At 43.2% G+C, this 24,903-nt stretch overlaps 1 protein-coding gene across 1 annotated transcript in view; it reads right to left on the bottom strand.

Annotated features, from left to right (window-relative positions):
* Positions 1-3,439: 3,439 nt before the first annotated feature.
* The window catches only part of PASD1 (PAS domain containing repressor 1), an 85,245-nt gene continuing 63,781 nt past the window's right edge, over positions 3,440-24,903 (bottom strand). The window contains exons 11-17 of the mRNA XM_074323419.1: positions 13,606-13,732; positions 11,336-11,610; positions 8,589-8,762; positions 8,050-8,253; positions 7,459-7,550; positions 5,950-6,148; positions 3,440-4,069 (exon numbers count right to left, since the gene is read on the bottom strand). Coding sequence (XP_074179520.1) covers positions 3,920-4,069; positions 5,950-6,148; positions 7,459-7,550; positions 8,050-8,253; positions 8,589-8,762; positions 11,336-11,610; positions 13,606-13,732 — 1,221 coding nt within the window. The 3' untranslated portion in view covers positions 3,440-3,919. The remainder of the gene's footprint in view (positions 4,070-5,949; positions 6,149-7,458; positions 7,551-8,049; positions 8,254-8,588; positions 8,763-11,335; positions 11,611-13,605; positions 13,733-24,903) is intronic.

The raw sequence follows: 24,903 nt of genomic DNA, 5'->3' as shown, positions 1-24,903 counted from the left end.
AATTGCTCAGTGAGGAGACTGTGCTGCCTATGGGGGAATAAGCTGATGGGAGGTCACGGTGGCTGTGTCTGGAAGCTCTGCCAGCTGGCAGCCAGGACACCTCTGTTGTGTTCTTCCAACTTCCTCCGCCCACCAACCCAAAGAGAAATGCAACTCCATGCTTTTCCAGACATGCTAGAGGGGTAAACAAATCCACACCAAGCCACCATCGTCTTGCGGGGTAATGGTAAGGGGATGATGGTCTGGGCAAGGGGCACATTGCTGACAGCATTGCTGGGGGCTGCCCGCTTTGAATCTTGGGGCTGCTGGTGGCTGTGCCAAGGAAAAAAGGCCCGGACCTGCGGCTTCTGGATCTACTGTGTCTGGGCCCGTTCTTGCTGCAGGAACCCTCTGTCTACAAGACCTCCAGCCCCTGTGCCTATACCTCCCGCTCAAGGGGGAAGCTGCTGTGGGCCAGGCAGCTGGGTGAGGGGGAAGGCCACAGCTATCCCAGCAGAGGCACACAGCAAGGTCCAGAAACTCTGGCAACAGGCAGCCCTTGTGTCCCAAGCCACATGCCCCACCACTGAGTAGTGTGTGGGCCACTATGCCCAAGGACTGGGGTGGAACATGGCTACCTCTCAGGGGCTGCCCAGGAAGGAGAGCCAGGTGCCAAGGCTGGGGCACTGGGCGTGGTGTCCCGGGAGCAAGGCCAGCTCTGCCTTTGGATTCTCCCTCCCAACCTCTTCCCTGAGATCAGCTCATCTCCCTCTGTTGTATTTCCCACCCCTGAGAAGAGCCCCAAAGTAAAGAAGAGATGGCTTGCGTGTGGGGCCAGGAGGAGGGTGATGGACAGAAAACACTTATCCTGAGTAGTTCCAGGTGCGGCGTGCATTTGAAGAGCTCCCTGGTGAAACGTGCTATGGGCTGCAGTGTCCCCAGAGCCTCCTGGCAATTTTGCACAGACCACAGGGCCAGCCATAGCTATTTCCAGGTTGACCTGTGGACTTCAAATTTTGTCTTGTGCCCAGTCTTCTCAGAGCAGGGACTGGGGCCGGAACTGCCTGAGAGGCTGCAGAGAACGCGCTCACCGTGGTTTGACTTCAGTAATATACAAAGCAAACTCATAACTGGATGATCCTGTGTGTGAGCACTGCTTCTGGCCTTTGGCCCCCGTATTCCCAAATGCCCCCCATGCTAAGATGGGGTGTCCTTGCAGTTACCCCTGAGGGGATCCCTGGGAAGAAGCAGGCCTGGACAGCTGGCCCCCCTGACCCTGTGGCAACCTGGCTCTAGGGCTGAGCTGGCTGCTGAGCGGCGCATTGAGGCAGCGCCTGAGGTGACCACAGACTTCCCAGTGCAGGATCCTTGTTTGAAACCCAGGCGGTGCTGAAGCCAGCATCACTTGGACCAGATCAGACAAATTTCGGCCCAGGCTCACCCTGAATTCAAACAATAATCACAATGGAATGGCTCCAGCCTAGTCCGCTTTTATAGCACCTTTGCCAAAAGCTTTTTCGGTGCTACCAATCCAGTTAGCCTTATCTCTGAGAGCTAAGTAGAAAAGGCATTGTGTCCTCCTCCCTCCTTTATTTCCAATGGAGAAAAAGAAGCCCAGAGACCTTAAATGACCTGCCCAAAACAGAACGGGGCCTCCCTGACCATCTCTCCCTTGCCATGTAAAGAGAGAAACAGGGCAGGCTCAAATCCTTTTCCTGCTCCAACATCAGGTCCAGCTATAGGAACTACTGATGCCATCCAGTAAGCCTCTGAGCTGAGCTGCCCCCACGGTCGGAATAGCCAGAAGGAGTCTGCATGCCTTAATGCCCTGTCTCCAAGCAGCCTTTGACCCCTGAGCCTGGGCCAGGGGTCATGCCAATGGAGCAGTGCCTCTCACTCCTCTGCAATCTCTCACCACTTTCACACATATGCAGTCCTTCCTATACTGTCTGGCAGGAGGGGGTACAGTGGCCCCATGACCTCCCAAGAGGAGGTGGCAAACACCTTCCAGCTTGGTCTCTCAAGAGAGGCTGCTGCTAGTGCAGGAGGCAACAAATTCCCTGCCCACACCCCAGAAGCCAGTCACTTCTAACTCTGCCTATCGAAAATCAGAGGGTATCAGGAATGCCCCTGATCTCTGCTCCCATCTCTGCTGGGCAGCCCCAGAGACCGGGTTGTTGGCCACATCCTACATCTGCTGAACTCAATGGGAGATGCACCTTTGAGTGCCAAGTAGTGACTCAGAAAAGTGGAGGGGCCTTCGGCTGCTCCTTCAATGGCTATGAAGAGATATGCCCGAAAGCAAACAGCCCTGTGTCTTGGTCAGCTCCAGCTGCCATAAAAAAATACCATAGATGGGGGGGGCTTCAGCAACAGACCTCTATTTCTCACAGCTCTGCAGGCTGGAAGTTGGAGATCAAGGTGCCAGCAAGGTAGGTTTAATTCTGAGACCTCTTCTTTCAGCTTGTAGGTGGCCACCATCTTGCAGTGTGCTACCATGACCTCTTCTTTGTGCACACAAGGTGAGAGAGGGAGCAAGTTCTGTGTGTCTCTTCTAATAAGGGCACGAATCCCATCATGAGAATCCCATCCTCACGACCTCATCTAAACCTAGCACCTCCCAAAGGCCCCACCTCCAGATTCCATCACACTGTGGGTAGTGCTTCGACGGACATATCAATTTGGGGGGAACACATTCAGTCCATGGCACCCTGCTAGAGAGCAGGCTGGCTGAGGAATGTCAAGCTCCTCTGGTGGGTGTGAGAACTCATGTAACCCCTTTCTTTTCACTTGCTACTGGAGACTGGAAGTTTCCTTTGCCTTCTCCCAGCAATGGTTCATTACCTAAAGACTGACATTAAAAGTACACAATGACTTCTGGTAAAGTTATCCTAGCGCTCCCCACCCCCCGTGTGGAGAGCTGGGAAGATGCTCTCCTTGGTGCTTGACCAGAGAGCACATCGTTTAATCACTTTCCCTTCAGGGAGTACACCTGCCCCCCAGAAGGCCATGGCAGGAGAGAAGGAACCTGCGTGCAAAGTGGATGGGCACCTCGTTCTTTAGCATCCATGCTCACCTCTGAGGGGAGGTACGAGGCATGAGCACCGTCTACAGACTGGCTAGCGCCTAGGCCCACTGTTGTGGGCCTGGTGGGTCTGTGGCTGCCCTCTCTGCCGATGACTGAGCTTCAGCTACACCAAGGGCCTGGGCACACAGCCACCTGGGAAGGCAGGAGCCCATGGCCTCTGTAAGTGTGGCAGGGAGCTGAGGTGGGAATGAGAGGCTGAGGGGAGCAGATCACGCGCAAGGGGCACAACACCAGGAAACGAAGCCTTCACTCAGGACCCTGGCACCAGTCAGCTGGGTCAGTGCCATTTCTAGATTGCAAAAGTCAGTCATAAGTTTACAATTTTTATTTAACAGTAAAACTGGTACCTTGTAGTACCTCTATTGACCTTATTTAAGTTTCTCAGAGTTGGAATGTTGTTTCTTATGGGTTTCCCCTACAAGACTATGGGGGGGAACGCAGGGCCTAATGGTCAAGGCCAAGACCTAGGAATTCTTAAGACAGGCAGCTTCTCACTAGATTACAAACCATGCTGGAAATATTTCTTGGCAGAAAAAGGGTATCTGAACTCGAGCAGACTCTGCAGCCTGCCTGCCCATGGTAGAACAGGTGTGTATGACACTAGGCAGTGGATATGGTGACAGTGGTCTTCTGCCGTGGCTTGGCTGCTGTCACATGTTAGCACACTAGGGATCACAGGCTGCCTGTGCAGCACAATTTCTGAGAAACAGGTTGCACTCAAGTAACAATTACAAACAAGAACTTCACAAGAAAGAAAAATAAGTAAGGGCCCCTAACCCTTATACCAGGGGACGCTCTGAACCTTGGTCCCCTGGCCATACAGGCTTCATTGGCCTGTTTCCACCTCTTCTCTCAAGGCTTGGTGTGAATGAACTGCTCGTGCAGGTCAGGCTGCTCGCCAGACAAGGAATAGCTGACATTTTCTGATGAATATTCAGCGGGGTCCTGGACAGCTTGTGCACCTGATGGTTCCTCGGCTCCTGGCTCCGGAACTAGCACCTGCTAGGAAAAGGGGGAACAAGGTGGAGTCCTTCGCTAGAGTTCCTGGGCCTGTTTTACAACAGTGGGAGGACCCCTTAGTTCAAGTCAGCAAGGTATTGAAAAGCTCCTGTTTGGAACCCAAGTCTGCAAGGTGCTTGTAGAAGGTGGAGCTGGGGGAAGTGGGTTCCTCCCCACTTCTCTCTCCCAACAGCATCTTGGCTTAAAGACCAGCAGAAGCAGGCCTGGGCTCCCCCAAACTTGTCTGAATACTTAAAGCTACTAGTTTCCATGTCAGGCCCTCTCCAGCCCAGCTTGTCTGCCAGGCATGGCTAGCCAAGGCCCTGGAAGGTCCGTCCCCACCCCTACCCTTGGACCTTGCCATTACTCTGCTGGGATTAAGGGACTTGAATGCTGTACCTGATTGGCGGCTACCTGGCCTACTTGAACCATGTGACAGGAGAGGTAACAACTCACTCTGGGCTGTGGAGGGGAAGGAGGGGCAAACATAAAGGCGGGGTTACAAAGAAAGTGCTGTGGGAGTCTTTTCTGTTGGAGAAAGGGGGACCCCTTTGGGTTGGATTTTGAAGGTGATGCAAGATTTCAACAAGTGGAACTCAAAAGGGTAGAGAAAGAGACAGAGGAAACAGAAGGAGCAGGGCTGGGCTATGGGCAGAGAGATGGAGGTGTCTGGGGACCTGGGGAGAGGCAGGGCCAAGAGAGCAGTGGAGATGAGCGAGGGCAGGATGTTGGGAGCTCCTGAAGCCTAGTAGATAGGGAAGCTCTCACACCATCCTGCCCATGGCTGATCCACTGTGTCCTCCCATCTGCACACCCTTCCAGCGTTCTCCCTTCTCCACTTCCCTGGCATATGTGCTCAGCTTTGTCTCAGCTCTGCCTCTCTGAGCCCATCCAGAGGGTAAGTGCCTTGAGAGCAAGCATGAGGAAGGGTCTCACCAGAGTCTGGTGTGGAAACCCAACCACAGGGTCCACTGACCATCTGATCTCTTTGAGTGGGCAGTCCGTTTAACGGATCAACTTTCTAGAGGGCTGGTGGCCCGGTTGGTCAAGATGTGCATGTGAAATAAATCACATCCTTAGCCATTTCAAATATCCAAACTCCTTCATTTTGCCTTAGCTTAGTGTTTTTTCCTTGCTGTTGTTTTTTTATTTTTATTTTTTAAAGAGGTTAGGCTCTATTAAGATTTCTAAAGCTAGAAGCAAAACACCCTTTGTAACTGGTGTTTGTCAAATTGAGAATCTGTGGTCCCCAAGGGGCTTCTGGGGCTGTACCTGGGAGCAAAGCCTGCTATGTAACTGCCATCTGGACCAGCTCCCACCACTTCCCTGGAAATATGGCCACTGCAGATGGTCCCCGAGGTGGGGTATGTCTTGCCAAATACAGGGCACCCCATGGATGTATACCAAGCATACTCAACAGAAGGACCCTTGGCTTGTTTTCAGTATGAGGGAACATACCCACACTAGGCCCTGGATTATCTAGCAGAACTAAAGATCCACAAGTTCATAAGGGGTCTGGGCTGGAGCAACGGGCTCAGCATATAGCATGACTCACTTTTCCCAAGTGATATATTTTTTAGAAGTTTCTAAGTCAGGTTGCATTTAATAGCCATGAGGATTGCTCACTCTTTCATGGAAGGCTAAAGAGAATGTTTTTACTCAGCAGTGAGTGCTACCACCATGTGAGTAACTGCCGTCAATTTTTTTGAGCTTTGAAGTCTGGATTTCATACACAGAGCATATACTTATGGTGTGCACCTTACGGGGAAGGGTCCCAGCCTCTGTGAATAACCCCTGAGCTGGGCTGGAGGGCAGAGGAGAAGGGGCTGCTATACCTGTGGCCAGGTGGCTTCGTCCTGCTCACTGCATGTGCGATTACTCACTTTAAGATAGAGGCAATTCGGTGAAGTCGATGACTGTTCCCAGATTTGGATATAATCCCGCGGGGTCTCCAGCTTGACTCCATTTGACTCAGAAGCAATAGGAGGGGGAGACAAGCTGGCAGAAGTTGTCTCCGCGTTTGGGTCATTTGCTAGTGGCAGTGGATTCATGGAGAACCCCTGCTGGTCCTCAGGACAAAAACTGGAAGAGAAGATACATGTTACAGTGCCATGGATCTAGAAACAACGGCCCAGGAAACATTGTCTGGCTCATCAGTAGGTGCTTAAGGCACATTTGTTTTTGGTGGTTAAGTCAGGATTTACTTTTTTAAACTCTCACTTTGGCCTGAATAAGACTTGATTTGCCAAAGTAAAGCGGATATAAAAATTGAGGTAAATTACAGTCATTTGTTTCAAGTGGTTTTATTCATGTTACTTGGACTGTCCTGGTTGTGCCACGATGGTGATCTGTATGGTCTGTGCAAGTCACTTCACCTACCCCAGCCAGTAACTTGCCATTTGTCACTAAAGAAGTTAGCAGCTAACAGGGGCTGCAAGGTCGATCTTCTTACTCCAAGTCCAGTGTTCTCTCTACAACCCTAAGCCTGGGGGTTGCTCATGCGATAAATTGAGACTTCTGAGCCGCATTGCAGACTCTGTACCTTCGCTTTCAACAATGTCCTCAGGTTGTTGATTAGGCCACAGGGAAACATGGCACTGACACACCTCTGATCTTACAGGAAGGCCCAGATGGAAATTCAGGGAGCTTTGTCAGGCCTGCTCAGAGAGCTGGCCTTCATTCAAAAATATTTATCAGGAAAAAATATATATATATTTATCAGGCACCAACTATGTGCTACGCAGCCCCTTCATTGCTGAGCAGAACCTTCTCTTTCTGGCATTTGGGACCAAAGACTTTATCACTGAGCCAAAACTGTGTTCATGTCCTGGGCTATGGGCAGAAAGCTGCCTCACAGGACTTAGCCCTTCTGTGTTCTTGGCTCTTTAGGCATCCAGTGGCAACCTAGCAACTGTTTCACGCCCACTTCCTTCATATAGATCAGTAAAGCCAGGCAGACCGTTTACCTGGTCTACTGTGATCATCAGATCCCAGCGAAGTGGCAGAAGGAAACTGAGAGGCCGGGAGTTACTTGGCTGTGGGCACTTAAGACTTCTCGTAGATACCCTGTGCCATGAGACTGAGCTTGGATGGATGAAGCCAAGCGGATTTGAGATGTGCATGTGAATTCCCTAGACGGGAGGCTTCCTTATCTAGTCCTCCTGTGTCATGGAGACTCCTCGGTCCCATCAATGTATGCTTGGCCATGCACTGTGCATGCAGAGGTGGGGGGGCCTGTGACCATAGAGCAAGATGCATGGTAGCATGCTGCTTTTGATGAGGGCACTTTGAGTGCCCTGTGGGCAAGTCGCCCATCGTTCTCAGGCATGGTGTCCAGCCACAAGGGGATAGCAGTGACCTTAGCCCTTATCACCATTCCATGCACTTCTTACCTTTCATCTTTCTGGTCATCAAGGTTTTCATCTTTACAGCAGACAGAGGGCTTGTTCTCAACGAGTAATTCGAGAGGAACGAGAGGCTGGGTCTGCGTGAAAGTAACAGAGTCATTATAGAGGGGCCCAGAGAAGCCAGCTTGGTTTGGCAAGTGTATTTGCAGTGCCTGGTTTTCCCCCAATGATGCTACACTGCAGATGCTGCTGCATCAAAAGGAAAGAGATCCAAGTACATCAGTGTTGACAAGAGCCTGCCGGAAATTGATTGAACACTCCCCATTCTCGCAAAGCAGAAGGCAGCAGTAGTCCTGCCTCTCTGGGCACAGGTGTCTGGGTGACTGTCTCCTTGTTTGGCGGAGGACTAACTACAGTCATGCTCCTGCCTGTGAGAAGCTGCAATCCAGCACGTGTGTACATGTATGTGTGCATATGTGACCACGTCTAGTTAGCCAAGATGTTTTTTATCTCCTCAGGCAAATGAATTGCATCCAACTGAGTAGTCATTCCCCCCTCAGCAGAACCAGACAAGCCCAGATTTTCATGAACATGAAATCTCCTTTCAATGACACAGTGAAAACAGACTTTCCATACCTGGGTGGAGACACTGCAAGCCTTCCCAAGCTCCTCAGGAAATTTCAAAGGTGTACATGAACATGAACTATGGAAATATCTGGTCACAGTAAGATCCGGGAGGAGCGCCTTCATTGTCATCTCCTCAGTGCGTTGTTTCTTGAACAGTGGCTCCGAAGGCCGGGACTCAAGATTGTCAGGATGGCTGACTGGGGCTACCAGCATCTGTAAAGACAAAGTATCGCAAAGGTCTTATTCCAGGGCCACACCTTTTCTTAGGGCACAAGACATGCTGCATGGAGGGAGACTGCCTACAGGCAAGCCCACGGGAAGCTCTGGCTATATATATATAAGCCTCACCTGCCACTGCCAGAGCCCTGCTGGGCCCTTCTCAGCTCCTGCAGCCTAGGGAAAAGGGGCAAAGCCTTCAGTCCCTGCTGAAGATTTCTCCAGAGGTCCTTGCTGCCCTGGGGCAGCAGTTGTCACTACTATCAGGCTCAATTGACTTAACTCCTTGAAGAGTGTCCCTTTCTCCCACTTACATGGAACTGGTCTCTAACCTGTAACTTGGAATCCTGCAGCTTCTTAAGCTGCTCCTTCATCATGTTCATGTTCTCTTGCTGGATTCTGAGACCAGCCTGCAGCATTTGAGTCTTCTTTTCCAGTTGCTTCTTAAACTTCTTTGTAAGTTGTAGCTCACGTTCCTTGATGTATGATCTAAATGGCAATGGTAGCTGTGGGGAGGAATCACTTATAGTTCATATATAGGGTTACCAGGTTCCCCAAACCCTACCATATTGTTTTATTTCTAAGTTTTGAAAGACTGAGAATGAGAACAATGCCACGCCAATCCTGATTCTACTCATTACTAGAAAGTTTAAAGAAATGTTTCGAGAATCCAGGAACTCTAGATCAGAAGTGAATCATGGGGATCATTCAGTCTGATTTTTTCCCCTCAACACAAAGCTGTAGAATTGGCCCAGAGACATGAAGCAATCTGCCCAAAGTCCTTAGTGGAAGAGTCAGAGTGTAGTGGGTCAGGTCACAAAGGAGGCATGTGGGAAACACCCATCAGATGCCCCTTAGCAACGCAGTAAGAAAAAGAATGCTCAACTGGCACTTCCTTGTTCCAGGTACTCTTTTAAGCACTGTACAGAAATTCACAGATCTGACCTTCACAACCCCCTGCAAAATAGCTACTTTATAGACATACAGTTACAGTACTTAGAGCAATACTCTCCTCTTAGCCCTGGGAATCTAATTTTAACTTGAGTTAACAGCCTCAGATCTGGGAATAAACAAATGGACAGGTTTATAAAAGTAGAGAGGGTGTTCGGTGACAAAGCAATGCTTCAGGTTGGCTGGCATAGAGGGAATGAGGCAAACCTCAGGTAGAAGGGAAAGTGGAAAAAGCTTTGTGCACACCATACAAGTGTAGGAGGCCAAGGAACTTGGATTTTATTCATCAGCCATCTTGTGCTGCTTCCAAAAGGAGCGTTTTAAAACACAGATCTGACTAGAGAAGTGGCATGCTCAGATCTATGTTGTAGAACAAGCCTTCTGAACTGACCAGAGAGAGCAAGCTCGGAGTTAGAGAGAAGCCAATTAGAGGGCTGTGTGGGTCATTTCTAGAGAGACATAAGAGGGGCCTGAAACAGACCAGAGGCAGGACACATAGAAAGGAAGGGACACATTTAAGAGAAATTAACAAAGTGGATAGCACTTCTCAACTGATTGGCTGAGGGGAGAGAAAAGAGGTGGGATTCTTGGAAAACAACTGTCAGAGCTATAAGTAGGACCTGGAAACAACTGTTGTTTGCTGTGATCGATGCTAGACACTGGTGTACGAACAAGATTAGCGAGCCACAGTCCCAATCCACAATCTCAATATTAATGATGAGAAAAAAGTACCATATAAATGCAACTGCTGGAGAACAAATATAAGGCAGTCTATTATATCACACAGGGGTCCTTCAAACCTTATGACTAATGGAAGCACATTGCTGAGTAATCAAAGAGAGAGAGAAAAACCATACAAGTTGCTTTTCCTCATGTGGAGTAAAATAAAATTATATATATATTTATAATTAATCATTAATCCATTGACAATTGTCCTCTTTCACTATAGTGTGTGTGTGTGTGTGTGTGTGTGTGTGTGTGTGTGTGTCTTCATATAAGAAAGCAGGCATTCATTCGACTAAACAAAATCTCTACATTCAGGACTGGAATAGACAAACCTTATAGGTCATCACATCTACCCGCTCTTTTCCAGGCAGGAATTTTTTTTCTCTGCTGTCCCTGGTAGATGAGCGACCAAGCTTTTGCTCAAACCATTCCATTAAAGGGGAGGGGCGCATCCCCTGGGGAGGCAACCTAACTCATCCCAGAAGGGTTTCCTTGAAGGGAGCAGAAAGCAGCCTGCCCTGAGCTGTTCTCTCTCTGCCCTAGTTTGATCCATTGGAAACACATCTTCCACTTCAGGAGCAGGACAGCCCTACGGCTATGTGGATCAAGCTGTCCTGTCCCTCTCCAGTCTCCTTTCTCCAGTGCCTTCCATTACTGACCATATGACTTTTTCTAGTGCCTCTCCATCCTGGTCTCCATCTTTTAGATGCACTCTAGTCTATCAATCCATGGCACACTCAAATAAGCCTAATAGGCTACCACACGCAGAGACACACCACACACACTCATTGCTGGTTATTATGACTATTTTAAACAAAAATTATATTTAAACTTCAGTTATAAATTAGTTCAAAAGAGAAACCTGTTACAGTAAAAGGGGAACCACAACTAGACTGAAAACAACTTGACTTAGAGCTGAACTGTGCCCTCCACAACTAGATTGGAAAAAAAAAAAAAAATGATGACTTGACTTGGTGTTGATGAGTCCTGGAAAAACACACTGTTCCACAATATTCCCCAATAAAAAAAAATTAGAGAAAAGTCACCTTCCCTTGAGATAGTCAGGATCCTGTTACATGTGATAGGGAACATGGCTCTTAAAATCCTGCCTTTTCTTAGTGTTAAGCTCCCTATTCAGCTCAAACTTTCTCTCAAACACAGTGTCTTTGCATATTTCACATTAAGAGGAGAATGGGGATTTGGTCTTAGAGAACCTCCAACCTCCCTGTTTGCTAGGACCCCTTATAATCTCAGCTGCATCTAAAAATCCAGTACAACAGTGATGCACTTAAAAAAAAAAAGCATGCTTTCTTCAAAGTGAGACTCGGCATAAGAGTGGAAACTTGGAGCTTTGCAGGGTTAGTGGTCCAGACAAATATGTGGGGTAAGACTCCAGAGGTACCTCAGCACTGCTGTCAGCAGGCATAGTGGAGGATGAGGGGGTCTCCTGCAGGGCCTCTTCCACCTGGTCCTCCTCTTCCTCTTCATCGTTTTCTTCCACTTCGTCCTCTTCCACCTCATCCACCTCTTCCATCTGGTCCTCCTCGTCCTCCTCTTCCTCTTCATATTCTATCACTTGGATCACCTCTTCCACCTCGACCTCCTCTTTCACTTTAACCACCCCATCTGCATCATCCATCTCAAAACGAAATTCAAAACTCTGAGAAGATGATGAGCCTAAGGAGAGAAGCACACTGAAATTCATGACCGAAAAAGCAAAAGTACCAATGCTATCAAAGAGATTCTATAGGTTTCTATTTGATTATTTCCTTTTATAAGCCATAAAAACAAGAGAGTCCAGTTTTATTCCATGTTAAGGACTAGACATGCCAGGTACCAAGAGTAATTCAGAAATTACTTAAAAATCTGTTCATATCTGAAAATGAAGAAAGAGGAGGCAGTGTCTGACTTTACCTCTTATGCTCACTCAAGCATAAGCGGTGCCCAAACACATTAGTGTTAAGTGTCTTTTCATTATACAATTCTTTTGGTACCTTCCAACTGATACAAAAAAACATTCAACCTAGTCATAAATCACTTCTGAAAAACTAAGTTCCCCAGGATGTGGGATCTCAGGAATTCGTGAAGTGCTCTTGGAGGTGTTGCAACAGGATGCTCTTTCAACAGCCCCAAAAAGCAAAGTGGAGAACGTTATTTAAATAATGCCAAATGGTAGAGTCATTTTTTGAAAATAGTTTGGCAGGTTTTTTTTTTCATACACGCTTCCCATATGACCCAGTAGTCCCACTCTCAGTAATTTCTCCAAGTGCTTTAAAAATTTATATTCACACACAAAAATCTCCATGCTGATGTTTATAGTAGCTCTATTTATAATCACTGAAAACTTGGAAACAACCCAGGTGTCCTTCTACAGACAAACGAATTTTTAAAAACTACTGTGGTACACTCATATGATCCATTACTACTCAGCAAAGAAAAAGAAATGAAACATTGATTCATGCAACATAAATGAATCTTATATGCATTTTGTTAACAAAGTCAGACCAAAAAGGCTAGATGTTGTATGATTCTATTTACATGACGTTCTGGAAAAAGATAAACAGAGATGGAATACAGATCAATGGTTGCCAGAGAATGGGGGACAGAGTTTGAGTTCAAAGAGGCAGCACAAAGGAATCTGGGGGTAATAGAAACTTTCTGCTTGGCACTGTGGTGGTAGATACATGACTCTTTGCCTTTGTCAAACCCAGAGAACTATACACTTCTCAAAGAGTGAATTCTACTGTGTGCAAATTTAAAACTAAATTGCTCTTATACATTTTAGAAATGACAATTGTGGGTCCATGGACTTTGCCTTCTCCCCTCCAAAATCAATTATTTTGAAAAGACTTTTTTAAACAAAGTTTTGAGATTGACAGCAATAATGGAAAGGTTGTTAACTAGAGTATTTAAAAAATTGAGGTATCACGTCTATATACAGAGATTCCACAATATAAGTTATCTATAATAAGCTCAGCTAATTAGAGGACATACTCTCCATTATGCATCTACCACTGCTTTAAGTTTTGTATTTTAGTACAATTATGTTTATGAAATATCTTTAATATTAAAACTTACATAATAGATATCACTTGTTTTGAGACTATCCTTTTTGCTCTGTACTAGCCATTCTTCTTATAGTACAATTTTACAAACAAGAGATTTCTTTGGAATGCAACTACTATGCCATAGCAGAAAAGGCTACATGAGTATGAAAAGATAAGATGCTTTTCTTTCAAGAACTACGATCTAGCACCAATCTTTAGAAGATTAAAATTAAATGGGAGGGACTAATACCATTCCCCAAGCACTTCAACCATTGATGCGATATTCATTTTCATTGCTCTCAAATAATCATTCTCAAAAAATTTAAAGATGAAGCCGTCTGAGTTTATTTTACTGCACCCATATAAGCAGTTTGAGTACGTGCAACTTAGCAACGAAAGTATGTATTAACATAACAAATGTAAATTCTTTAACTTTCACATAGTCCGCGATCGCCATCATCAAAAAAAAAAAAAAATTTAAAGATGAAGAAAGTTAGAATTCACTCCTTTGATTTCACACCATTATAAATGGAACATTATCTTCACTTGAAAAACTGTAACTACTATGTAAGGCCACTACTTTTCTTTCTCAATAGACCCTATCCAAATGTCCAAATGTACCTACTTGATGATCCAAGCATCTTTAGCAGGGTAGGTGTGCTGGTTTCAGAAGATGTACCAGAATGCACGTCCATTACAGGAGTAAATTCTTGTGATCCATACTGCTCAAGCTTTATAAGGGCAACTTCATCCTAGGAATTTCCAAAAGAGAAAAAGATGCCATGTTAATTTGGAGTCAAAGAGGTATATAAATAAGAGGAAACACAGGCAGAACAAACTTTGGTGCATTTCACATAACAATTTCTGACATTGCTTCAATAATTGAATACATTGACACCAAACCATCACAAAACATGTCCATGAAAAATATTGCCAGAACAACAAGCAGTGATTATGGGTGCCCCATTCTATACATTATAAAAACTGAGAAGAGAAACATAGTATAGATGTGCTAAAAGCACAAGTATAATAAAAATATGTGCCAATCAAAGACCATGGAACGAAAGAAAATACACCTTCCAGAGTGTTAGTAGGATGCTGACTGGCTGGTTCAGAGCAGTGGGAAGGCTGTGGGAGAACAGTACCACCAACAGGGCCATTTTTCCAGAGGTCCTGCACATGCAGCCTAGGTTTAGAGCAAGGAAGGGCCAATTGGGGAGCTGTTGCTCCATGTTTTTAGCAACTACTCCATGTTTTGTTTTTTTTTATTCCATGTTTTTAAAACACAGATTAAAGTTGAAAGTGTTATTAGCAGAAGTACCTTTACTATAGTAGCAAAGAGACAGAAATAGCCCTGGAGAGCTTCTACTGCCACCTCCCCCATTTCACAGTGTCAAAGAGAAGGTTACAGCAAGTTAGGAGCAGAGCAAGGGATAGAATCCAGTGACTTCAAACCCAGTGCTCATTCCCTTAACCCTGGCTACCTCAATTTAAGCCATGTACTGCTTTAAACCATATACATTGTATTCCTATTTAGTGATCCACTTCCACATCCTTAACAACTGGATCTTTTCTGAATAGTCTGGGGCTCACTGCTTATATAAAATTGAAGTACAACACCTGATTTATCAATGAAATCTTTTACATCTCTGCCAAAAGACTGTTAGTTTGCTTGCTTGTATGTTTTGGACTAAATTAAGACATAGACCCAAGCTTATTTTTCTACAAGGAACCTGTTTTTTGGAGCACACTCATTCAGATCAAATCCCAACATTTGAACTTCAAGAAATTGTGCAACCTCACTGTTCAAATACACTGTGTTTTGTACTTCTTAAAATAAGCAGAATGTGGCAATGTTTTCATTATTTAAAAAGATATTCTGGTGGGGTGGTATTCATTGAGGTGGGATATGACCTCTCTCTGCCCTCATTCTTCTGCTCTTTATCATAGCCTCATATCGATTTATATCACTAGCTCCTTACTTCCTGGATGATTTTCAATAGAAATGTATATACTCAGACGTTGATTAAGATATCCATTTTGTGCTTTCATATGTTTTAGCCTATCAATATAAATGCAGTGAGCTTAAATAAACTTAAATGACAGAATCATGTGTAGTAATGGTAATTGGTCTGAGAAAAAACAAAGAGAAAAAAAATGACTTTGGAAGCAAAAAGATACTAGTCTAAAACACAATTAGGACTAAGGCCTGAAGACAGTCTTTCAAGAGAGGCAGCTTGACTCTGGGTGATGAACACACAATGGGATTTATAGATGATGTAATACAGAATTGTATACCTGAAATCTATGTAATGTTACTAACAATTGTCACCCCAATAAATTTAATAAAATTTAAAAAAAAAAAAGAAAGATGAAATGAAAATGCATACATGGGGACAGAAAGGCAATCAGTATGCTTTCACAAGTTGAAGAGGAGTTTTGGGTTTACTTTTATTCCACAATCATCCCCATGAACAGGATGCTAAAGGATTTGGAAAGAGAAGCATTGCCTTTGAGGTTACACAGAGTAGGCTTCAAATGCAGGCTCCAATACCTGATGATTATGTGATCTAGAAGTGGGTATACGTTGTGGGGGTGGCAATCTAGAAGTATGTCTTCCAATCTTCACAGTTTCTCTATTGTTAGCTTAATGCCAAAAGTGCTCTGCCTAATTTTAAGAGATCCTAGCATTTTCCTTTTTGGAAAAAAAAAGTGCTATAAGTTGTCCAGTGAAGATGACACATTGAATAGACATGGGGAAAATGCTAGATAAAATAGAGTAGAATATAGTAAATAATATTGTAATGACTATGTATAGTGCTAGGTGGGTACTAGACTTATCAAGGGGATCATTTCATAAATTACATAAATGTGTAACCAATACGCTGTATATATGAAACTAATATAAAATATTGAATGCCAACTATAATTGAAAAATTTAATAACTGAAAAAAAATTGAGTAGAATTTAAAATATATACATACCCCATTAAAAGTCCTCTCTGGATCCCTCCTCTCCTCCACCTACAATCTGGTTTATGTGATTCCCTTGAGAGCAAAACTTCTCAAAAGGGAAAGTACTCAAATGTCTCCAATTCCACCAGCCTCTCTTAAATCTACTCAATCAGATGTTATCTGCCCGCCCCTGTCCATACTCCACCAAAACTTTTCTCAAGTTCAGCAGTGGCTTCCAGGTCCTAAATCTAATGGTCACTTCTGAGTTGTGAACCTACCTAATCCATCAGCAGTGTTTGACACTGTTCATCATTCCCTCCTCCCGAAAATACTTTCTTCTCTCAACTGAAAAATAATATTGACTTGGTGTTTTGTCACTAAAAATGATTTATTTGGGAAAAAAAGAAAAAGATTGCAAACCAGTGCATGTAGATACGGTGATCCACATGAAAACACTGCACTGTGTGCCAAGATGGAGAAGTGTAAAGAGAAGGGGAAAGAAAGTTAAGGGGAGGGACAGTTACAACCATAGAGCTTTATTGTAAGCATAGAGTTCTTCCTGTAGGGTTCTTGTGATTATGCAGAGTGTGAGAACTCCTCCCATAAGCCCTAGCTCCTCCCACAGACCCATGTTTGCTTAAAGTCTCAAGTCATAATCATTATCACTTCACTTGGCTTACCTCTTACCTAACTGGTCACTTCCTCTCAGTCTCCATTGCTGATTCCTTCTCTTCTCCCTAATCTCTTAACTCTGGGGGTACTCTAGGATTAGTCCTTGGTCTTTGCCTCTATCTGTTCTTACTCCCTTGGTGACCTCATCCAAGCTTATAGCTTTAAAACCATCCATGTTGATGATTTCCATATTCTCATCTCCAATCTTGCTCTACATTTCCAACTGGCTGCCTAATAGGCATGTCAAATGCAAACATCTTCAAAACTGAGACTCTGTTATTACAACCCCCAACAAACACCCCTAAGCTTGCAAGTTCTTCCCACAGTTTTGTCCATCTCAGTTAATGTAATACTACCCTTCCAGTTGCTCAGGTCAAGTAGCTTAAAGTCATGCCTAACTCCCCTGTTTTTCTCACACATTTCATCTAATGTCAGCAAATCCATGGGCTCTTCCTTCAAAATATATCTAGAACCCAACCACTTCTCACAATTTCCACTGTTAAGACCTTGGTCCAAGCCATCATCATCTCTCAGTTGGATTGCTGATAACCTCCTAACTGGGCTCCTAGCTTCCACTCTTGCACCTCCTCCCCACAGTCTATTAACTCCCATTGCATCTCTGACTTCATACCTACTCTCCCCTTTGTTCACTCTGCTCAAGCCCGTCTGGCCTCCCTGCTATTCTCTGTGGACAAAAAAAAGGGGGTTCTATGGAAAGTAACCTCACAGGGTGATCTGATCATAAATTCCTAAGTAGGCAGGTCATGGTGGGTAGTCATGCCCGAGGGCTATAACTTCTTTACTAAAAGGCTCATCTTTGCCTTAAGCAAGGCCTGTCCATTGGTTCTGTGCATCTAGGTTAACACTCCTTTGAAATGCCCCCTTTCAGACCTCTCCTTCTTTTTTTTAAATTAAATTTATTGGGGTGACAACTGTTAGTAAAATTACATAGATTTCAGGTGTACAATTCTGTATTACATCATCTATAAATCCCATTGTGTGTTCATCACCCAGAGTCAGTCCTCCTTCCATCACCATATGTTTGATCCCCTTTACCTTCATCTCCCACCCCCCACCCCCCTTACCCTCTGGTAACCACTAAACTATTGTCTGTGTCTATGAGTTTCTGTTTCTCATTTGTTTGTCTTGTTCTTTTGTTGTTTTTGGTCAGACCTCTCCTTCTAATACCTGATCACCCTTTCAGACCCCTTCTTCTGAAGTGTCAGAGCACATAATCTTAACTAGTTTGTAATCCAATCCTGGCCTTCCTTTCTCCTACCTCCATGTAATCTTCCTTATGTTTCCTTCCTTAATTTCAAATGCATAAAAAAAGCTGCAAAAACTTTTATTCTCTGGAGCATTTGAGATCTTGCTCCCCGGCATACGTCATCAGTTTGGCTCAAATAAACTCTTTTAAAAATTCTCTACAGCTTTGGACAGTTCTTATGTCAACATTTACTGGGCATAGTCAGCAGAATTCCAAAGAAGCCCACAAAGGACCACCCTGCAGGCCGAGACCTGGTGCCAGCTACAAGCAAGGGTCCATTGTGTCCCACCGGCTCCCTGCTTCGCATCGGGTAAACTTGGGTGAGACTTCTCTCAGAAGCGCAGGCCTCCTTGCTTTAAAGCAGCAGGCCATGACTTTATCTGAGCTGTTCTTAAAAAATCCTCGAAGTGGATAGGGTTGAGATAACCCAGGGAAAGGAAGGGAAAAAATGGGGTGCTGCTTTTAATTTTGTCTTTTTAATTGGATTGCTTACTGAGAGTCTGAACAAAATCTTTGCTGGTTAAATGAGAGGCTGAACTCTCTTTAGCTTGGAAAAATGACACTTGCTTCTCCAACCCAAATAGCCAAAGGGGTGAGGATAGTTGTTTAAATCCCTGAAGCCAGAGTGGCAGAGATGGGAACCAAGAGTTCTCCAGTGTAGTAGCACAGCCAATCCTGGAGAAGCCAGCAGGAGACCTGGGGAGAAGGGCAGGGCAGGGTGCCATGGAATGGGTTCACCCCCAGAGAGGGGCCCATGCCTTGGTAAGCATCATGTTTCCAGTGGTGTCCTGTAAGCTCTCGCTGGCCCTTGCGTGGGTATTCTTAAGAATCTTTGTGGGGTTGCCTGAGGAAAATTTCCTTTATGGTGTAAAACAGTCTTGTAGGGATATTTACCACATTTGGCTTGTCTGGAGACATGCGCAAAAAGGCTGGATTGCCCCAGAAGTTTGTTCAGACTCTACAGATCTCAAAATTAAGATGGAAAATCATGCCTCTGAAGCAACAACCCCACAACAGTCAGCCACCCATTAATAGTAAGATGGCTGAGATGAGGATCTTTTGATACTTCTAAATGAATTTTTGCACAAGCAATTAGAAAAAGCTGGCTATAAAATTAGGTAAAGTGAATGGAAAGAAAACTATTAGAGAATGTCTCAAAACTAAAAAGGCCTTGTCCTCTCAGCTAAAAGGAAGCTACGTAAAAGGATTTAGATAAATATTTCATTTAGGTGTCAACCCAATTCTTTGAGGTATTAAAATTGGCTGTCCTGCCTCTTCAATAAATGGTGCTGGGAGAATTGGATAACCACATGCAAAAGAATGAAACTGGACTGCTGTCTGTCACCACGTACCAAAGTTAATTCAAAATGGATCAAAGACTTAAGCATAAGACCTGACACAATAAACTGCATAGAAGAAAACATAGGTACTAAACTTATGGACCTTGGGTTCAAAGAGCATTTTATGAATTTGACTCCAAAGGCAATGGAAGCAAAAGCTAAAATAAACGAATGGGACTATATGAAACTTAAAAGCTTCTGCACAGCAAAAGAAAACATCGACAAAATAAAGAGGCCACCAACTGAATGGGAGAAGATTTTTGCAAACAGTGCATCCGATAAGGGGCTAATATCCAGAATATACAAGGAACTCATGCAACTCAACAACAACAAAACAAACAACCCAATTGAAAAATGGGCAGAGGACTTGAAGAGACATTTCTCCAAAGAGGACATACAAATGGCAAATAGACATATGAAAAAATGCTCAACATCACTAATCATCAGAGAAATGCAAATCAAAACCACAATGAGATATCACCTCACCCCAGTCAGAATGGCGATCATCAACAAGACAAATAGTAACAAATGTTGGAGAGGCAGTGGAGAAAAAGGAACCCTCATACACTGTTGGTGGGAATGCAGACTGGTGCAGCCGTTATGGAAGGCAGTGTGGAGGTTCCTCAAAAAATTACGAATAGAATTGCCATATGACCCAGCAATCCCTCTCCTGGGTATCTACCCCAAAAATCTGAAAACATTTAGAGATAAAGACACGTGTGCTCCAATGTTCATTGCAGCTTTGTTTACGGTGGCCAAGACATGGAAACAACCAAAATGTCCTTCGATAGATGAATGGATAAAGAAGTTGTGGTATATATACACAATGGAATACTATTCGGCAGTAAGAAAAGATGATATAGGAACATTTGTGACAACATGGATGGATCTTGAGAGTGTAATGCTGAGCAAAATAAGTCAGACAGAAAAAGCAGAGAACCATGTGATTTCACTGATATGTGGTATATAAACCAAAAACAACAAAAGAACAAGACAAACAAATGAGAAACAGAAACTCATAGACACAGACAATAGTTTAGTGGTTACCAGAGGGTAAGGGGGGTAGAGGGTGGGGGGTGGGAGATGAGGGTAAGGGGGATCAAATATATGGTGATGAAAGGAGAACTGACTCTGGGTGATGAACACACAATGGGATTTATAGATGATGTAATACAGAATTGTACACCTGAAATCTATGTAATTTTACTAACAATTGTCACCCCAATAAATTTAATAAAATAACAGTAAAAAAAATTGGCTGTCCTTATTTTATAAAGGAGAAGGTCATTTGGAACTTGAGTGGTCAAGGACAGATATAAGTTGAAAATACCTGCAAAACACAATTTAGATCCAACCATTCTTTTATAAACTGGTGAGTTGTTCTCCTGGCTAAAAGGTCTCTGTGTCTGTGTGTGTCTATAGACGTATGTTGTAAATGTGAGATAATTTTCTCCCTTTGGATAGTATTATTAAAATTAATCTAAAGACAAGCACGCGTAAGGACTGGGTATTCTAAAATTTTCAGAAATACAGAAACTAACAAATACTTTTCAAGTTCATGTGATCCAACGTTAATCTTTAGTAAATACAAGCTAGCTTAAGTTTGTCAATTTAAGTAAAACAGACATGTCTTGATTTTACCTTGGTTTTATAAAAATAATCCCATATTAATAATTGACTTTGATGTCTATGAAATATATTTCTAGAGGTTATAAATATCTTCATTAATCTGCCAAGCTAAAGAATGCTAATTGCTTATTTCTTGGTTTTCATTAGAAATTAAAGTTTTAAGGGTCAAAAATCTCAATAGATGTAGGAATAACTTGGTGGTGTTCCAGAATAACATCTCAAAATATTTGTCTTTCATGATAAACTGCATGGTAAACATTTTAAAAATAAGTGACTGAAAAAAACTTCCAAGATATATTGTATGGGTAAACAATGGTTGTAAATTAAATGAGTAAGTCAGAGCTATGGGAAACCCAAAATGGGCGCTTAGTTCTTCCCTGTTCCCTACCATACCCAGTTTTTCAGTTGTTACATTCCTTCATGCATCATAATGGATCTAAACTGGACTTAAATTAGATGAAGGAATTTTATCAGCTGACATTATTGAAAGGAGACATCTTACACTATTGCCGAGGTTTGATAGAGTCACTTCAAGAAAATGCCAAATAGGTAACCACTTCATTTCACAGCGAGTTCCCAGGAGACAAAGATTAGATTTTGCTTATTGGAAAGGACATCATATAAAAGGCACCCTCCAACCTCGTTAGAAGGGACCTTATTAGGCACCTATCCACAAATGGACATCTACCCTTGTCTCTGACACTCGCCTCCACCTACAACAGGACATCAAAGACTAATTGAGATTGAGAAGCTGCTGACATCAGAGGTAGACAGCTATTCCAAGACATCGAAAATGCTTGTATAGCTATGAATTGATGCTGAACTCAGAATCCATTCTGCTTGATTGTCTTTACCTGTCAATGATATTAGTCATAATGATACTTATACTTGTTCTTTGGGTTTTTCTATATAGCCCAACTGTTTACAGTTATAACTGTTAATAATCTTTTCATGGCTCATGTAAACATTACACTAGATGCCAAATACAAAAACAATGAGACAGAAGGCAAAACTCAGATCATGAGAGTTCATAGGATAGAAATCCAGAGTATTTTTTGTGCAATGAAAGCACGACGACCTGGTTGCTTTCCATTTACCTCCCTTCCCTTTTGGGAAAAACAGCCTCAGCTCACATTCCATAGTTAACGGTATTGCCCCATCCCCAATGGTCGACAAGACGACGTCAATACTGAGATTTCCCACGAATGAGCCATGCTAGTGCTGTGAGACCACACTATCTGACCAAAAGGTTGTTCATCAATGCATCATTCAGATTGATTTGTGACCAAAACAGGGAACTATGGATGAAAAAATAAGGGGTCCTATGGAAAGTAACCTCACCGGGTGATCTGATCACAAATTCCTAACTGGGCAGGTCATGATTGGTAGTCCGGCCCCAGGCCTATAAATTCTTTTCAGAAAGGCTTATCTTTGCCTGAAGTAGCCCTGTCCATTGGTTCTGTGCATCTAAGTTAGGACACCTTTGAAATGCCCCCTTTTAGACCCCTCCTTTTAAAAGATAAGAACACATCATCTTAACTAGCCTGTAATCTAATCCTGCCCTTGCTTTCTCCCACTCTCATGTAATCTTCCCTATTCCCTTCCTTAATTTCAAATGCATAAAAGAAGCTGCAAAACTATTATTCTTTGGAGCATTTAAGATCTTGCTCCCCAGCGTATGTCAGTTTGGCTCAAATGAACGCTTATAAAAATTCTCTACAGGTCTGCTCATTTCTTGGGTCAACATCTTGTTAAAAAAAAAAGAAATAACAGGCCCAACATGGAGTCATTTGCCCCCCATGTAATTGCAACTTCAACCTCTCCCAGCAATGTGACCTTTAAACAGTCAATCTGAAAATTCCTGATTAGCACTAGTGAGGTCATCTGCATGATGAAACCCCTGCCATTCCCTTCCCCCAGAAAGATGATGACCTGGCCTGAAACAATCCTTTCTTCTCTTTGGCTAATGACTTCCTTGCTCCACCCTCCTTCTGCCTATAAAACCCTTGCATTTTGTACAACTCTTCAGGAGCATCTCTCTACATGCCAGATGGGATACCGCCTGATTCACGAATCGCTCAATAAAACCAATTAGATCATCAAATTTCCCCAATTGAATTTCTGCTAACACTCTCAACACTAGGCACACTTTCACTTCTTGAATCTTCCCCCAGATGGCTTCATGGCTACCTTTCTCACTTCCTTCAATCTTTTCTCATATTTAATACTGTACTCCCTCTACCTGCTGTATTCCCAATCCTTCTCATCCTTCTCTACTTCTTTTCAATAGCTCTTCTCACCTTCTACTGTGTGATTTATTTGTTTAATGTACTTATCTGGTTTATCATCTATCTTCTCCTGCTAGAATGTAAGCTCCTCTAGAGCAGGAAATTTTCAGTTTTTTTTTTTTTTTTTTTTTTTTTTAACTGATGTATCCACTTCCTACACCTAAAACGGTATCTGGTATAAAGTAGGTGTTAAGTAAATATTTGTTCAATGAATCAATAAATTAATGAATCTGAAATGGCCTTTAAAATAAATACATTCAAAATGTTCAAAAATATAAAGAAACAGAAGTCATAACAGAATAGGACAATGTGAAAAAATAGAGCTTTGAAAGTAGATGCCTCCTTGTGTGGTAAGAGACAGCTATTGCGACCAGACAGGCCTGGGTTTGAATCCTGACTCTGCCGCTCTGTGTGACTTTGGACAAGTTATTAAATAGCAAGAACCCAAGATTTACTATCTGTAAAACTAGAATGATAATGCCTCATAGACTTGTTGTGAAGGTCAAGCACTTAGCCCAATCCTTGATACATAAGTCCTCAATAAATTTTAGTTATTAGTATTATTATCACTTTATCATGAGTACCATCTCACTCCCCACCCCTAGTCTGTGTTAGGGCTGACCTTCTTAGACCACTTTTTAGATACTTCCTAAGTACCTGTTGATTAAGTGCCTACCACATAGTAGTTGTAAAACCAACAGTAGATATCTTTGTGATCATTCCCTAAGTTAGATTTGTCCTGTCCTCCCTATTAACACATCATCAGCTTGGGCAGAGTGCTTCTGAGTCTGAGGGGTACTATGGCTCTGCTACCCCACCCAGCTCCCTGGTACATGCTCAAAGTCAACTACTTCTGAAGACTTGCCTGTGACCTCCAGACACCATGGATTTTGGTGAAAAAGCAACCTGAAAATATGCAAGTTCCAGTTCTACCAAAATGCCTGTTCAGTGCAACACGGTTCAGGAGAAACAGATCTCTAGGCTTGGATGGCAGAATGTCAGTAGCTGGTAACACGAGTCACCTACATTCATCATGAAAGTATTCGGGACAGTCAATTCGGAAAAAATTGGTTTGGATTGGCATTGATGTCCAAATGGCGAGGTGGTGGTTTTGTGGAAGGAACTTTGTCCTGAATACATCACCTTATTTTCAATTCCTTGCTAATTAACAGTTGTTTTGAATAGAACATGCTTCTTTGACTACAGGCTTGTCTGTAGTAACAGATGACAGATCAAAATATGATGACCCCTGGCAGGGGGCCAGTGCGTGCATTGTGTGGTTTTCATCATGTTTCTTTTGCTTAGGTTTAGTTGAGATCCTTGGATCTTGGTATTACAGCATTCACCAAATGCGGAAAACTTCTGGCCATTATTCAGGTAATTATTTTGTGTACACCTGTCTACCCTTTGGAGATTTCATTTATACGTATACTGGGAGTGCCAAAAATGTGTACACATTTTAAGTGATGTTATCTATGCTAAAACAGTAGTTCACCGTAATCAGAAGTGTCTGGACACTGAGCACCTCAGTGTCTTTGAGCACCTCTTGTAACTGCAGAAGTCAAACATGAATTGTATTCATCTTTTGTTATAGGTACATATTGAGTATTACAATTAATACAGTTTTTTTCCTTTCTTAAAATGTGTATACATTTTTTGACACCCTCGGTATTTGGCTGCTTAAAGTTTCTAACAGCTAATTGATGTTCTTTTCATTTTTCTTTTTTTTTTTCTTTTTTTTTTCTTTTTTCTCATTCCTTTTAAAGTTTTTTC

The sequence above is a fragment of the Rhinolophus sinicus genome, chromosome X (genome assembly GCF_036562045.2).
Source record: "Rhinolophus sinicus isolate RSC01 chromosome X, ASM3656204v1, whole genome shotgun sequence".
Taxonomy (NCBI): Eukaryota; Metazoa; Chordata; class Mammalia; order Chiroptera; family Rhinolophidae; genus Rhinolophus; species Rhinolophus sinicus.
The sequence above is the reverse complement of the archived record's forward strand: the minus strand, read 5'-3'. Positions and strand labels throughout refer to the sequence as shown.